The sequence below is a fragment of the Anabas testudineus genome, chromosome 13, assembly GCF_900324465.2.
Source record: "Anabas testudineus chromosome 13, fAnaTes1.2, whole genome shotgun sequence".
Taxonomy (NCBI): domain Eukaryota; kingdom Metazoa; phylum Chordata; class Actinopteri; order Anabantiformes; family Anabantidae; genus Anabas; species Anabas testudineus.
Genome location: NC_046622.1, coordinates 3,592,482 through 3,607,611, shown reverse-complemented (window position 1 = coordinate 3,607,611; position 15,130 = coordinate 3,592,482). Strand labels below are relative to the sequence as shown.

Below are 15,130 nucleotides of genomic sequence, written 5' to 3'. Positions count from 1 at the left end.
TGATCCCTTGTTCTCGTGCCCAGCACACATCAAACACTCATGCTGCTAAAAATGAGAAAAGGAGACAGAAAGGAGGACACATACACACAGAAAGCATATAAATGGCAAAATAATGTTGAATGGGAGAGGTGTGTGTGTGGGGAGAGAATCAGGATAACCGTGTGAGGGCAGTGGAAAGGAAAATCCTGAATAATCACATAGACACAGTAAAAACCAAAAACGTATGAATTGTTATCATATATGACCAAATAAGGCCAAACCTGTGCTAAACATTGACTTTATACTATAAGACTGTTCTTCAGCTTAAGCTAATTTACTAGGAATCTGCGTTCTTTTCGATTCCCATGGCAATTCATTTTTATTTATTCTAATTATCGGTTTAGTTTGTTATTTTCTAAATTCCCTTTAACAATACCATAGTGCCAGTTGGTCTAGATGGGTCTGCTGGTTACGTGCCATTTAAAAAAACACTTCCCGTAGTCTGCCCAACATTTCCGTCGTCAAGAACTGATTCCATTGGGTCTGTGTGTGGGCCTGCACAGAGGTATGGAGTTGTGGTTTCAGTGGCTAATACAGCTAACATAACCTTATAAAACTTCCTCTTTGGAAATTTTTCCAAAAATGAAAATGAGTCATATCTCAGCCTGAACTACCAGTAAATATGACGATCACCCCAAACTCTGCTCTTTTAATTTGTTATGTTGAAATGAAAGGCAATAGTATTACTGATGAGAGAGGTTATTAAATACATGTGACACCAGCCAATAACCAAACAAATTCACGTGTGTGGATTTAAGCACCAGTTTTTCCAGATTTTATGTAAAAGTTTTTTTTTTTTTTTTTTTTGTCTTACTATGGATAACTACAAACAAAACTCTCCCTCATATGTCAGTATAATAATGCTAGGATTATTATTTGCTATAGTTGCATTGGTCACTGTCTTTTAACTAAGATCCTATTTGATAAAATGTGTGAATACAGGCAAATCTTCAGTTTGCCTGTATTCAGATTCTTTGGCTCCACAGTTGGTAGCAACCTCACTTTAAAACAGCTTTAAAAGAAATACAAACAGACGCTGAACTAAATAAAAACAGAATTGTTTTCTATACTATTTTCCACTCGCCAGCTCCACACCTCGAAGTCCAACAAACACAGGAGGAAGCAGAAGAGGTTTTAATGTGGAAAGGTAAAGTAGCAGCAGGCGTTTCAGGCAGGTATGCATCATGTTTCCTTTTCCATTTACATGAAATTTCCAACTTCTCACTCCCCTGTAGCGAGCACATATTTTTAGTGAACATGTGATGTGTCATTTCAGGATGTTGATTTACACACTGGCTAATGGCTGCTCTCATCAGGAGGTTCCACTGGGACAAGGACCGACTGTTGTGCTGCTGCCATGTATTGTGAGGGATCTGTTTTGTACACAACTCAGAGACGACAAGATGCCAGCTCATAGTAGAGCCAGATCTAAAGCAAGCACATTCTCAAAGATCAGGGGTAATAAAATAAAAAATAAAAAAAGTAGGAGGATGGGTGGAGTTTTTTTCACTGAGTTATCTTTACCCTGCCCACTAGAAAAACATATGGTTCAAATAAGAGCAACCCCCCGCGGACCCCCTCAAGTCAAGCTCTCATTAGTGAATTATTTGTACAGAGTGGAGCAGAGGAGGGGGAAACAAGACTTGTTGCTATTCAACCTCTACAAAACAGAGGGTGGAGTGAACAAGTAAAAAGGGGGAGTACAAAACTCTCACTATGTAATAAATAGTATGAAGGTCTGGATCAGGCCTATGTAACGTATACTGCACTGCACGCACTCGGAGGTCTCATCATTCACTGGGTTGCAGCCCTGGAATGTCACTCACATTCCCTCTGACCTTCATCTGTCTCTTTCTCTGGTTGCTCGTATATCTGCATGCTCCCCCACTTGTGTTTGTTTTAACTTTCTCAGGACCCCTCCAAAGCCCACACTCATGCATCTTACACCCATGAGAACAGCAATTTCCCTCCTCCGTCCCGCCAGCAAGCCAGGATTTTCTTTACCTCTCTCTCTCCCACGCACCCACACCGTCTCTCCCACTCACTGTCTGCGTTTACTCTCATGTGGGGCTGAGGCTGAACGTCAGCATGTTCTCAGTCAGTCTTGGTTGTGTTTTATTTTCCTTCCCTCTAGTGCTACTAGCACAACCATCACCGAACGAGACGTGTTATGTCTCAGAGAAGGAGGCGAGTCATTGGTACTCTTGCTAAGAGAAAGTGAAGTCACACTCGGGGGCTAGTAAGCGCTCGACAGGGGTCACAGTGAGTCACCCAGCTGTTTGGCCTCTTACTCTTCACTGCGGGATGTCGTTTGTGAGTCAGGGCAGCAGACTGGACTGGGCTGTATCCTCTGTGTCACACATTTCTTTTAGATGTCTTTTAGTCTTTTGAACTTCTGACCCCAACCATCTAGAACCCAAACACATAAAACCACAAACCTTAAATCTCAAAGTGTGGACTTTTCCTTTCTGGTACATGTGACAGATGTCCCTCAGTTGAAGGAAAGGCGTCACAGCTTTGATGCGTTTCTGCTTAAGATTGCGTGATGGTTTTTGCAAAACAGTTATGTGAGTCTGGGGTGCATCCGATGCCATGTGCGAGATGAGTAAAGTTGTGGAGATGTGCACCTGTGCCATATCTGGGGTTGCCTGAGGCCGACATTGCTAAGTTGTGGCAGGAAACGTCCACTGCGAAGTCCTTAAGACTTGTGGCATCTGGAAGACGACCAAAAGGAAACTTGACTGACAAGATTGTGTTTAATGAGTCAATCTTTTAATTCATTTGGGTTTTATTGCAATTCTTTCAGAAAGGTACAAATTTGGGCTATTTATGAAAGTCATAATTCCAGGAAGCTTGATAACTTTGACTCGTAGATATATCATTTTCCTAATCTTCAGATAATGATTCAGTTGTAACACATTACTCACCTTCTAAATATTGTTCTGGTTTACCTCACACGAACACTGTTGACTCTATTAATCCCTGCTCACATGTGCAACTGCTTATGCTGTATTCCAGTGAAGGTCTATACTGACTCCTGCTGGCTAATAAACTTAAAATAGAAGTTAAATGAGCTATTTTGCTCTTTTAGATCTGAAAGCACATTGTTAGTATCTCATACATACAGTATATCCAAACACTTTAACACTGTCACCAAAATAATAACTACCTAAATAATAAAGTTTAATATCGTTAGGAAGCATTTAAACCTTAAAGCAAGTTGGTTATAATTAATGTCTTATCCTTATACTAAAGTTTCATTGTATACAGTTCACTACATAGAAAGCTATGATGTATTTTATAATTAATATTACTATTAAAATGACAGCTATTATAAATTTAACAGAGCTGACAGGACACACGTGTGTGTGCATGTCTGTGACATTTATTTAGACCTAACCTTTCACCTTTTTATCCTTAAAGGTGAAGTTCAACATTTCCTCAGACACAAAAACAACTTTGCGACCTTTACGACGTCCTTTCAATGGCGCACGTCTCGGAAAACGGCAGCGAGAAGAAGATGGCGGAGGGAGGTAATGATGCAGAGCTACTCAAGGAGAAGGCGAATACGTACTTTAAAGGTAATTTAGCAGATTTGTCAAGTTAATATCACCTGTGAACAGTTTGTAACAGATACATATGTGACCACTAATTGCTGTTGGGCTTGATTGTGCTGCAAAACTGTCGGGAGCCGGTCGCTAACTTGAAGCTAAGCTAGCATTGCTAAGCTAACTGTAAGCCCCATTCATTGGATTGCGCTGCACTGAATTGACACGGCGGTTAGCTTGTGTTGCTAATGCTAGCTAGCTAGCTAGCAGCAGGTACACAGCATCGATGTTAACTCATGCCGTCACGCGTGTCAAGTGTGGTTCACCGCTATTTTGCTCACTTTGACCCTCTAAAAGTCTCCATCGCCTGGGCCTCGAATGTGCTCAACAATCGCACTTTTTATTCCTAATCAGTCGTGTAGTTAAGTCATCTCTGTAGGTACAAGTAGAAATTTCTAGCAGCCAGTGAGCGCATGTGAGCTCCAGAAAGGGAGAGTGTCTAAAGTTCAGTCCAGTATTTCAGCTTTTCAGCACTAATATATATATATATATATATTTAATTTGATGTGTAGCTTTCATACTAGGTGGCATTTTGTTTTGTAAGGAGCAATTAAAGGAGATATTAGCAGGCACCGTGCTCCTGCTTCCTTCGTTGGACAGAAGCATCTATAATGACAGTAAAGTAGTGTGACCCCTGTGTAACCCTGCTGTAGGTGGTTGGTATTTTACTGCTGGGCTGTGTGAGAGTTGCCTGCTATCATGCTTCCTGTAGTTTGAAGTTGGGGATTTCTAAAGGCCTGGCTATTAGCTACCGGTGTTTACACCGTGATGAGTCAGAGCAGATGCATTGGGAAGGACTGTCTGAGATTTACTGCAAAAATAACCAACCATATAGGTTATATGTCCTCTCACACCTACAGCTGAGCAGTGCAGTGGGCAAATCCTTATATCATGCTACTAATGGGACTATAGGATCATTTCAACTGTCAGATAACTTCCTATTTTCTCCAGCAAAGTGTGCAGAATTGGCATTGCACACATTTTAGTGCTGTAATATTCCAAATGTGAAATATCAGTATGCACTGTAAGTTGATCCCAAATGTCACTTGTGATTTTCTGATTAAATATGTCTGGATTTATTAACATGGTTGTGTGACTGTACTACAGTAAAATGAACATTATATGTATTACTAATTACTCTTATCAGGGGCCATGGCATCCATTCATATCCACATCCACTCTGTACAACTACCACTAGCAAATTGATATTGTTTATATGTGCTGCAAATAAAATACTACTTTTTCATTACTATCTTTCAATGTAAATCATTTTTTGCATAAATAAAATAATTACTTAAATGACAAACACAGTTTACTAGATATTAGTGATCTAGTCAATTTAGTCTCACTGTCAAAAGCCCAAATATGTTGTGTTTATGGATAAAGTACTGATTATAAGTCTGATTTTTTTGTGCAAATAAATTATCCATTTTACTATTCTTAATTAGTACGTAATACTTAATTAGTTTTAGTACCAATTTTATTTTTTACTGTCCATCTTGAGCATGACAGCTGTAGGAAGTAAATCATAGTAGAAGTTGTATTGACTGTGTTTGAAGATTATATAGGAATTAAAGAACCTCAGAATGAAAGTAATGATGTAACATTAGTATTATTTTTGTTTGTTTGTTTGTTTTTTTCAGAGAAAGACTATGAAAATGCTATCAAGTACTACTCAGAGGCGTTGGAGCTCAATCCATCCAATGCCATCTATTACAGCAACAGAAGCCTGGCATACCTACGCACAGAATGCTATGGCTATGCCCTGGCTGATGCCACAAAGGCCCTGGAGATAGACAAAAACTACATTAAGGGATATTACCGCCGTGCCACATCCAACATGGCACTGGGCAAGTTTAAGGCTGCACTTAAGGACTATGAGACGGTAAGAAATATTTAGTCTTTGACTAGTAGTTGCAGTGAACTGGGAACATACAGGAAATGAGCAATGTGCACATTATAACTAAATATTTTCTCTGATTTTGTTGAAAGAAAGAGCTCTATAGGTTCATCTGTTGTCATGTCACCATGAATTAGGATTTTCATGTTGACTCAGCAGCTTACAATAGGGATTATCCTTTAATCCAGTCATGATGCCAATTAGATTCAGTCTGAACGCACTCATATCACAGCTAATTTAGTGTCTGTTGCTTTGTGCTATATTTATAATAAGCAATGTAAATATGTCAGGGCTCTGAAGCTCATTCACAGTCACAGCATATATCAACAAACATGAAAATGAATCCTTCTAAAGTTATGAGAGGTTAGAACCAGATGTATGTGTTTATAGATTCTTAAATCCTTTTATAAATGTACATCTTTACATTTACTTTTAAATGTGTAGATGAATGACAGGTCAATGCTTGGCTGTGAACATTTTAAATGTGCATTTATACTACTGTTCAGATACAGTTATCTTTTAATACGATCTGAATCTTTTCGAAAAGATCTTTCATAAACTTTTATTGCCACTTAAATTTTTTTATTTGTTGATAAATTAATGAGTTAATGTCTTTCCCCCTTCTGATGATAGGTGGTAAGAGTTCGACCAAATGACAAGGATGCAAGGATGAAGTATCAGGAATGTAATAAGATTGTGAAACAGAAGGCTTTTGAGAGAGCCATTGCTAGTGATGAGACAAAAAAGTCTGTCGTTGACTCTTTGGACATTGAAAACATGAGTAAGTTTCCTCTGTTACTGGACAAATATATTATGATTCCATACAGTATATGTACGACTAATTTTTAATTTGAATCTATTTGACATGAACCAGTAACAAAATGCAGTAACGTGAACACCGTGTCAACCATTTGATAATTTACTATACGATGTTTGATCTGAAATTAAGACGATCTTGTATTTGCAGCGATCGAGGATGACTATGTAGGACCAAAACTTGAAGATGGAAAGGTCACGTTGAAATTCATGAATGAGATGATGGATTGGTTCAAAGATCAGAAGAAACTTCACAGAAAGTGTGCATATCAGGTAGAGATGTTTGTTCCTATAAAATACATTGAAAACATTGAAGGAAACTTAACTGTGCCTGTAATTAAACATTTTTATACTGTTTCAGATTTTGGTGCAAGTTAAGGATGTTCTATCAAAACTACCAAGTCTTGTTGAAATCACATTAAAAGAGGTAAGGACTTTGCAGATAATCATAAGTGAAGTGAATAAAAGTTTATTTAATGTCATCAACAGCAAGTACAACAGATTGTAGAGATGATAAATAAAGAGTGACCATCTCTATGATGAGCCCATGCTGTAGGGGGTAGAGTCACGCCGGTTATAAAACGTAATTTTTCTTTCATGGTTATGCGTCATATAGTCCTCAGCTTTTGTTTGAACTTTGTAATATGTGTTGTTTTTCTTCTTTGCTACAGACAGAAAAAATAACAATTTGTGGAGACACCCATGGGCAATACTATGATCTCCTGAACATCTTCAAGTTGAATGGCTTACCCTCAGAGACCAACCCTTATGTATCCTTTGTTTTAGCACACAGCTGCGCATCAGGTTTTAAATTTGAGTTCAGTGCTGTTGGTTTGTTCTGCCTAAGACGACAACAAAAGCAAAACACTTGAATCCAGAACTTGTGCGTCATTGTGCTTAACCACAAAATTCAGCTGTTCAATGGTGACTTTGTGGATCGTGGCTCTTTCTCTGTTGAGGTCATTCTTACCCTCTTTGGCTTCAAGCTGCTCTACCCTGACAATTTCCACTTGCTTAGGGGTGAGAGAACTCACATTGTGTCTTTGTATGAGTTTGTGAATGCTTGTTTAGTATCTGCAGACGTGCTGTAATCTCCTCAACAAGTCACACTTTATGCATGCGTGTTGTTGTACAGCTCAACACTGTAATTCACTCATTCGTGGAATTGACCTGGACACATTCTGATTTGTTTCTGCTGTAAAATTAACTCAAAGTTATGAATACTGCATTATCTAGCATAAAATAACCAAGATTATGTCTGCAGGTAACCATGAGACAGACAACATGAATCAGATGTATGGATTTGAAGGGGAGGTCAAAGCCAAATACACAGCCCAGATGTTCCAGCTGTTCAGTGAGGTCTTCCAGTGGCTGCCTCTTGCACAGTGTATCAACAACAAAGTACTGGTAAGCAACATCAAAATCAGTCAAACTAATATTGTTGTTGTTTGTTGCTGTTGGCTAGAGGAGAATAAACAAGATTATTTCAAGCCAAATTAGTTAAACTACAATTGAAGAACTGTTGCTTGAGACAGTGTGTGCTAGTTTTGTGTAATGGACAAACAGCCACACTTTATGTGGTAACTGTTTCTGCATGTGTTGTTGTTGAGTCCTAATGAGATTCTCTCTTAGGTCATGCACGGGGGACTGTTCAGTGAAGATGGCGTTACATTGGAGAACCTCAGGAAGATTGACCGCAACAGACAGCCTCCAGATTCAGGTAGGATCAGACTCCAGACCATCAAACTGGTTCTAAGAAACATTTGTATAAAGAAAAGGAAAACGGGTACATTTCAGTGTCTTCCTCCATTTCTTCACAGGTCCCATGTGTGACCTCCTCTGGTCAGATCCACAGCCTCAGGTCAGTTACAATCTTTGATGAATCTATGATTATAGCGGTACCTAGTGTATGTTAGTGACACAGAGGTCACTTACATTTTGAATTAAGAATAAGTTTCACCGTTTCTCTCTCTGTCATGTAGAATGGCAGGTCGATCAGCAAGCGAGGAGTGAGTTGCCAGTTCGGGCCAGATGTGACGGAACGCTTCCTGGAACAGAACAAGTTAGACTTCATTGTGCGTAGTCATGAGGTCAAAGCTGAGGGCTACGAGGTCACTCACTCAGGGAAGTGTATCACCGTGTTCTCAGCACCCAACTACTGGTATGTAATCACCCTGGCTAATGTAACAGTGTTAACTATATTCAGCTCTTACTGAGTCAGCACTTAACTGTGTGTTTGCCTTCCTTTAGTGATCAGATGGGAAACAAAGGAGCATATATCCACCTCAGGGGATCAGACCTCAAGCCAGAATTTCACCAGTTCACTGCTGTGGTCAGTATCTTTATACTCTGAAGTGCAATATTAATAATTGTTTTGTTAATAAATTCCCCAAACTAAGTTAAAGTTATCTTTAATCGCAGAATGAGACTAAAACCAATGCTGAATTGCATTTACAATAGAGACGGCAGTGATTGATTAAAATGTTAATAATTCAACCAATTCAAACATATTTACACCAGTAAGGTGAGCATATGCATTCCAACTTTTAAAAGGTTTGTTTGCTGTAGAGCTCTCTTAATATTTAATGAGACGGAATTACATGTTGAATTCCAAAAGGGCTACACAAATTATAAAGTGAATGCATGTTACGTTATGTTGGTAGTTTTCTGGCTTTGTTGGCTCTATAAGTACCGCAGCTCGTTAACGCAGGATGCGGGAGATACTGCTAATCTTGAAGTTTTAAGATGAAGTTATTGAGCTAATGTATGTGTGTGGTCGAAGACACATATGATACATAGCATATTTTGGCTAGCTGACTTTTTTGTTAGTGTCAGAAATCTAACCGATTACAGTTACTCAATAATAAACTCTTGCAGTAAGCAAGAATTCAATTGTGACTGAAAGAAAATCTTACTGAAGGTTTAAATAGACATAGGAAAACCTGTGTCTGTGGGGTAGATGTTTTAAACATAGACCTGACTACTGCAGTAATGAAATACAGACCATCAGGGGCAAATGCTATTTGGTCTCCAGTTACATGTGTTTTGAGAAGGCCGTGTATAATGGCCATTTTCACTGACAACAACTACTGTACAGCACTGTTGTAGTTGAGAGTATATGACTGGGTCCTGTTTTAAATACTGTAGAGTGACAAACTGTACCAGTGAACTTTGAAATCCAAGGGAGTACAGGATGGCAGGTCAGCAGTCATGTTAAATAAAACCAGTCTGTTGTTCTCTGTTGTGAGGAATCTGGGGTCTTGTTTATTCAAAAACATCAGAAGGTATTTACTGCCTTACAGTAAATAAAACACATTGTTTTCCAGTGAAGTCTGTGGGTTCTGCAGCATTTCCTGTTATGGGTCTTGTGTGGACAATCTTTGAATAGTGACAGGATCAAGTCGGTTCATAAATTCGATTTACTGGACTTGGAATTAAATGTCATTGTGTTTAAATTATAAAATAACTTGGTGTGATCTGTTTTGAATGTCTAGTCTGTTCTGTTTCATAAAAAATAGGCCGAGTAAATGTATTTCCTAAATTGTTAACAATTAACTCATTATTGATAAATAGGACCACTGTTAATGAAGAAATTTGCTGAAATTTGCATTCCTGTTCTACTATTCTACTCTCTTGTGCCATTGACCTCCATTGCTGTCCAGCCACATTAACTGGTTGCTTCCTTTTGAAAAATAAGGGCACGGATGTTTGTGTATAAACGGCTCAGACAAATTCTAACAGCAATCACTTTCAGGGTCTCTAAGTTTCTAAACATTATCAAAAATATCACCAGCCTAATCATTTACTCAGAGTTTGCAATGTGCATTTTAATTAAAAAGATCTTTATATACTGACATGGATTCTATTTCCATCGAATTTGTCATCGTAACCATTTGTTGTGGTTGTAGTTTAATCAACAGCTTCACTGGACAGGTTTGGAACATTGGGTGAACTTATTGAGCAGCTCTATAGTGACATCTGTTGGATCCAGTTTATCTGAACTGTTTTAATGTGAATTTGAAAGCTCAAATTAACAATATTAGCAAAGCTTTTAAAAGTGATCTCATGTTTATTTTTCTCTTTCTCCTTTACAGCCTCATCCGAATGTCAAGCCCATGGCGTATGCCAACACGCTAATGCAGTTGGGGATGATGTAGAGGCCACAGTAATCTGTTTGTGACATCGACGACCTCCCATCTGACCTGAACCATCCCAGTCACCTCACTCCCTCCAGTGCTCGGACATGCCTTCATTCATGCATAGCCTAAGGGATCCCTCTCCCTGACAAACATCCGCTAGTTGTGTGCAGAAAACAGGTGGTGTAGTTCAGATGGGAAGAGATCACTTAGACCAACCCAGTCCAGAACTGGGTACATTGTTTCATGTTATTGGTTAAAACTGGAAAATTCTCATTTCCGTTGCCCGTTTGCCCACTCGTGCTCGATCTCAGAGTAAAGAAACCAGCCCTGACAATTTCAGATGAGTCTCCTCGGAGATGCTCGGTTTTTAAATATTTGATGTACTTAGCACATGGGGTCAAATATGTGGTATGTACCAAAGATCTGTAATGAAAATGATTGTTCAGTTTTTACAAGGAGCATCTAGTGACTCTAAAACCTAGAAGAATTGTAATGTTGGCCAGTGTACACAGCTTAGAGCATTGTAAACTGGTTTAAGAGGATCATATCTATCAGTGTTTCTCCAACCATCCTACAGTATGTCAGGTTATTTTTTTTATTTTACAGCAATTCAAGATTTGATTACATGTATCCAAGTCACCAAAATAATAGCTCTATTGTCACTGGGTACACTCTTAAAGGTGCTGTTTGCCATTAGTGGTGTGTTTAGCTGGTCCCGTCATGTAGGTAACATTTATTTTGCACTGCAGCACTGCTTCCTGTTGAGGAACTTACTGCTGCTCTCCATTTTTCATCCTTGACCGTCATTGTGCCACTCACCCGGCAGCTCCCGCACAGTCTACAACTAGCTTTGGTGTAAGGCAAACACAAAAGGCACCTAATTACTGGTGACTTTACCCCCATTTATGGATTTCTTCAGTACACAAACGTCCAAAACCTAATCCTGTCTTGAAACGCACAGCTACATTGTCCAATGGCCCTCAACTTTTAAGATAAAGAAATACACTTGTGTGTATATATATATATATATATATATATACATACTGTATCATTTAAAGATTCTGTGTAATGTTTGGAGAAAATTATTGAATAAAAAATGAAGTCTAGTGATTTTAGAAACAAGCTGTTATCTTTCTTTATGTCGGTTAAGATGGCTTTGACTTTAGTGTCTATATAAGTCACAAAAGTCTCTTATAAAGTAGCCCGTGAAGTTTATTTGTACTGCCCATAAAGAGATTTAAAAAACGGTCTTTCCGAAGCGTGAACATGTGTAGTATCTGATGTCTGTGCACGTTTTGTCCGTGAAGAGAATCGTCGCACACAATTTTCTGAAAGGGAAACGGCTTCCTGTTCGGATTACGGTCGCACTCGTTTGACGTCATATGACGTCTCAACAGCTGATCGTCGCTCGTCACCTGTGCGCCACGAGTTGACAACACAGCACGAGTTTCACCTTGTTGTTCACCCAGCTGGAGACGAAGACATCATCATCGTCAGCAGCAGCGACAGCATTTAGAGATGCCAAAATATTGTTCGGTGCCAAACTGTAAGAATGACTCCGGGAACGGAAACGAGAGGAAAAGCTTCTACAAGTAAGAGAGTTATGTCAAACAGGCTTTTAGCTAGCTATTAGTTTAAGGAGCGTCATCTAACTTTAACTGGAGCAACGTGTTCCTGTTCACCGAGTCTCTGACATTTAACATTTCTACTTTTAATATAAATTATTAAAGTTAGGACGTTTTACGATTTATTTCGGTTTTTAACGATTTGCTAAGTTTGTTCAGTTTTATTTTGACTTTTAAGATTTGCCGAGTTCTAGTGTACAGACTGGAGAATGAGATTTATTGACAAGCAAATTAATCTTACGATATGTTTTACATATTCGTTATGAAACTGTGCAGTTTGCGCCATAGTTTATAGATTAACAGGAAGTTCGACGGACTGTAGTGATGATGTCATCTTAATCCTGCACTTGATGCACACACACACACACACACACACACACACACACACACACACACACACACACACAGACTCCTGAAGCCCTGCATTGAAATGATCTATTCAGAGGGTTTCTCTGTTACCTGTCATTTGAACCTTTCAATCAATAGCAGTTACTATCTGTTTATTCCAGGTTCCCTTTACAGGACCCAGTCCGACTGCAGCAGTGGCTGAAGAACATGGGACGTGAGAGCTGGACTCCCTCTCGACATCAGTATATTTGCCATGAACATTTTGCACCTTCCTGTTTCAAGGTGCGATGGGGGATACGTTACCTTGAGAGTGATGCTGTGCCCACAGTCTTCCAGGATGTAGAGGTAAAAAAAACAACAAAAAAAATACTGTAGTTTGGCCAATTCTGTTGAGTAGAAGTAGGATGTTTGAAATATAATACGCTGATCTACGCTGATACTGCAAATGCTATCATGTTGCTTATAATAAACGCACCCTCCTGCTTCTTTCTAGAAACGAAAAGCGATGGATGAAAAAGAGAAGAAGCCAAAACGGCTTCGTGTTAACAGCAATCAAAGCGTAACAGCATCAGATGACACAACGGTGGCTTTTGATGCTGTGGACGTGGAAAGTATGTTGCATACAGTTCACCTGTATGAGATCACGGTCGACCCATCGCAGCAGGGAGAACCCAGCCTTGTAAAGTTAAGTGAGGTTGGAGAATCTGACTGTTGCCTCCAGACAGACCTGAACTCACTGGCAGCAGTGGACAGATTCAAAGCGGGACAACATTTCCCTTTAACTTTGATCCAGACCACAGATGATCTAAGTAACAGTTTCGAGAACACAGAGGTGGTTGTGATGTCTGAATGTCCTGCTGGTGAACGACAAGATGATCCTGTGAAAGGAATCACTGCTACCATTCTAACTCAGGGCCACGGGCTCCTCGTGAACAACTCCACGCTTGATCCAAGTGATGTTGTGGAGTCTTTTGCTGTTGAAGACGTTACCGATACCACAGAGGAATTCTCTAACACCCAAGTGATTGCCTACTTTGAGACGATACCAAACGTTTTCCCCAGTGAAAGCTCTACGCAGTTCACCTTCTCCCCAGATACAGTGCTGTCGTCTGCTCTGAGCTCCAAGCCCATCACCTCTACTCTTCCTATTGTGTCCAAATATATGCCAGCTTCTCCCACGTCACTTAAAATTCTTGCTGTAGAAGGGCTAGACACAGAGGAGGAAGAGGTAGGTGATGGCAAGTCAGAAGAGGATATAGACATGGAGCGGCAGGATCAGCAGCTAGAAGAACACTGGTGAGCCCTGACTCTTATGTTTATATTTTAATACAGGGAGTATTTAGTTTTGTTTTATGTTAAGCAGTTTAACAGCAACAATGATCATCAACGTCATATCACTTTAATTAGAACTAAAGAGTGCATCAGTAGTCAGACATTTGTCATACAGTATATTCTTTCATTGTATTATAGTTTTTGCAATGTCTTTCCTTTTTTACATGAGCAGCTACCATAAGAACAGTTTGAGTAAAGAGCAACTGGAAACGATTGTGACTGAGCTGCAGAAAAAAGTTAAAGTGCTGCAGCAGCGACACCGCCGACACCTGGAGAAACTTCTCGGACTGGAGAACACAGTCAGCCAGCTCAGACAAAGCAACCTGCTGAATGAAGAGCGACTGCAGCTGCTTGAGAGGGTATTTCCACGGTTTTTATTTTATGTTTTATGATTCATTCTATATTGTTAACAGCATATTTACTTTGAGAAAATGTCAGACAGAGCATTCAGCTTTCGTTTCCGTTCCTTTAGGCTTACATACAGACGAGTGCAGCAGTGTCGGATGGTGGTGAGACTGTAGCCATCATCTATGAAGAGGACGATGCTGCGTACTTGTATACTCCACTGAATGATGCAGAGGAAAAGCAGTGAGGCGCGCCTGACTGCAGACATCACATCTGTGTCTTTCTTCTGCTCGTTTTGCCAAAAAATCAAGTGACGTGGTGAATGCTGTTGAAAACCAAATGATAACCAAATGACGAGTTATTATTTTAGTTTTCTCTTCGTAAAAGGAGATCTGTGTATGAAATATGGTAATATGTCATTGGGTCTGGGTTGAGCTTTGCACAAATATGAATACGTAATATGGGACAATATTGAATGTGTTTTTTAAGGGCTTTGTCCTCTTCTTTCAACCACTTTTGTTTGACTTATTAAAATATTTAGGTTATGTACATATGAAATTAAAATATCTTCAATTCGAGCTTCTGCATCCTTTCCACTTTTATTATATGTTTTTACAGCTGTTAAACAACAGGCAGGCAATCAAAGATGATTTGATTTAATCATCATCGCTGTCCATCAATAGTTGGGTGGAACAAAGGAAATAAGCCAACACCCTGTTTAGTGACAGTAAATACATCACCACTCGTGGGATTTGTCTTTAGAAGTTTAAACACCCATTTTTCTAGTAACACAGAGTGTTTTTACATGTGTAGATTTGATTTAACAGTGACAGGGATGTTAAGTGCTGCTGTTTGTTAAATCATGAAAAGCACGTTCACAGTTTATCACAGTAAAAATAGGCTTTCTTCAGCTTTTGTCTTATAGGTGACTGAAATCTGAAAAAAGAGCATTCTAGCTGTACAGTTCTTGTGAACACT

The 15,130-nt window shown here is 39.3% G+C and overlaps 2 protein-coding genes across 2 annotated transcripts; both read left to right on the top strand.

The window, feature by feature from the left end:
• Nucleotides 1-3,493: 3,493 nt before the first annotated feature.
• Nucleotides 3,494-11,508, top strand: ppp5c (protein phosphatase 5, catalytic subunit). The gene is made up of 13 exons (XM_026367612.1): nucleotides 3,494-3,620; nucleotides 5,291-5,532; nucleotides 6,181-6,328; nucleotides 6,515-6,636; nucleotides 6,725-6,790; nucleotides 7,035-7,133; nucleotides 7,278-7,383; nucleotides 7,628-7,770; nucleotides 7,996-8,083; nucleotides 8,184-8,224; nucleotides 8,346-8,524; nucleotides 8,614-8,695; nucleotides 10,458-11,508. The coding sequence occupies exons 1-13, from the start codon at nucleotides 3,524-3,526 to the stop codon at nucleotides 10,518-10,520; spliced, it is 1,476 nt and encodes a 491-aa protein (XP_026223397.1). The 5' UTR covers nucleotides 3,494-3,523; the 3' UTR covers nucleotides 10,521-11,508.
• A 249-nt stretch (nucleotides 11,509-11,757) lies between these two features.
• On the top strand, nucleotides 11,758-14,715 carry LOC113167200 (THAP domain-containing protein 5-like). The gene is made up of 5 exons (XM_026367624.1): nucleotides 11,758-12,094; nucleotides 12,637-12,820; nucleotides 12,969-13,771; nucleotides 13,980-14,166; nucleotides 14,280-14,715. The coding sequence occupies exons 1-5, from the start codon at nucleotides 12,021-12,023 to the stop codon at nucleotides 14,397-14,399; spliced, it is 1,368 nt and encodes a 455-aa protein (XP_026223409.1). The 5' UTR covers nucleotides 11,758-12,020; the 3' UTR covers nucleotides 14,400-14,715.
• Nucleotides 14,716-15,130: the final 415 nt, after the last annotated feature.

Coding starts and splice junctions, on each gene's coding strand:
- ppp5c (XM_026367612.1), top strand. CDS start 3,524: ATGGCGCACGTCTCGGAAAACGGCAGCGAGAAGAAGATGGCGGAGGGA. Junction 3,621..5,290: donor GGCGAATACGTACTTTAAAG/GTAATTTAGCAG, acceptor TGTTTTTTTCAG/AGAAAGACTATGAAAATGCT. Junction 5,533..6,180: donor CACTTAAGGACTATGAGACG/GTAAGAAATATT, acceptor TTCTGATGATAG/GTGGTAAGAGTTCGACCAAA.
- LOC113167200 (XM_026367624.1), top strand. CDS start 12,021: ATGCCAAAATATTGTTCGGTGCCAAACTGTAAGAATGACTCCGGGAAC. Junction 12,821..12,968: donor CAGTCTTCCAGGATGTAGAG/GTAAAAAAAACA, acceptor GCTTCTTTCTAG/AAACGAAAAGCGATGGATGA. Junction 14,167..14,279: donor GACTGCAGCTGCTTGAGAGG/GTATTTCCACGG, acceptor CCGTTCCTTTAG/GCTTACATACAGACGAGTGC.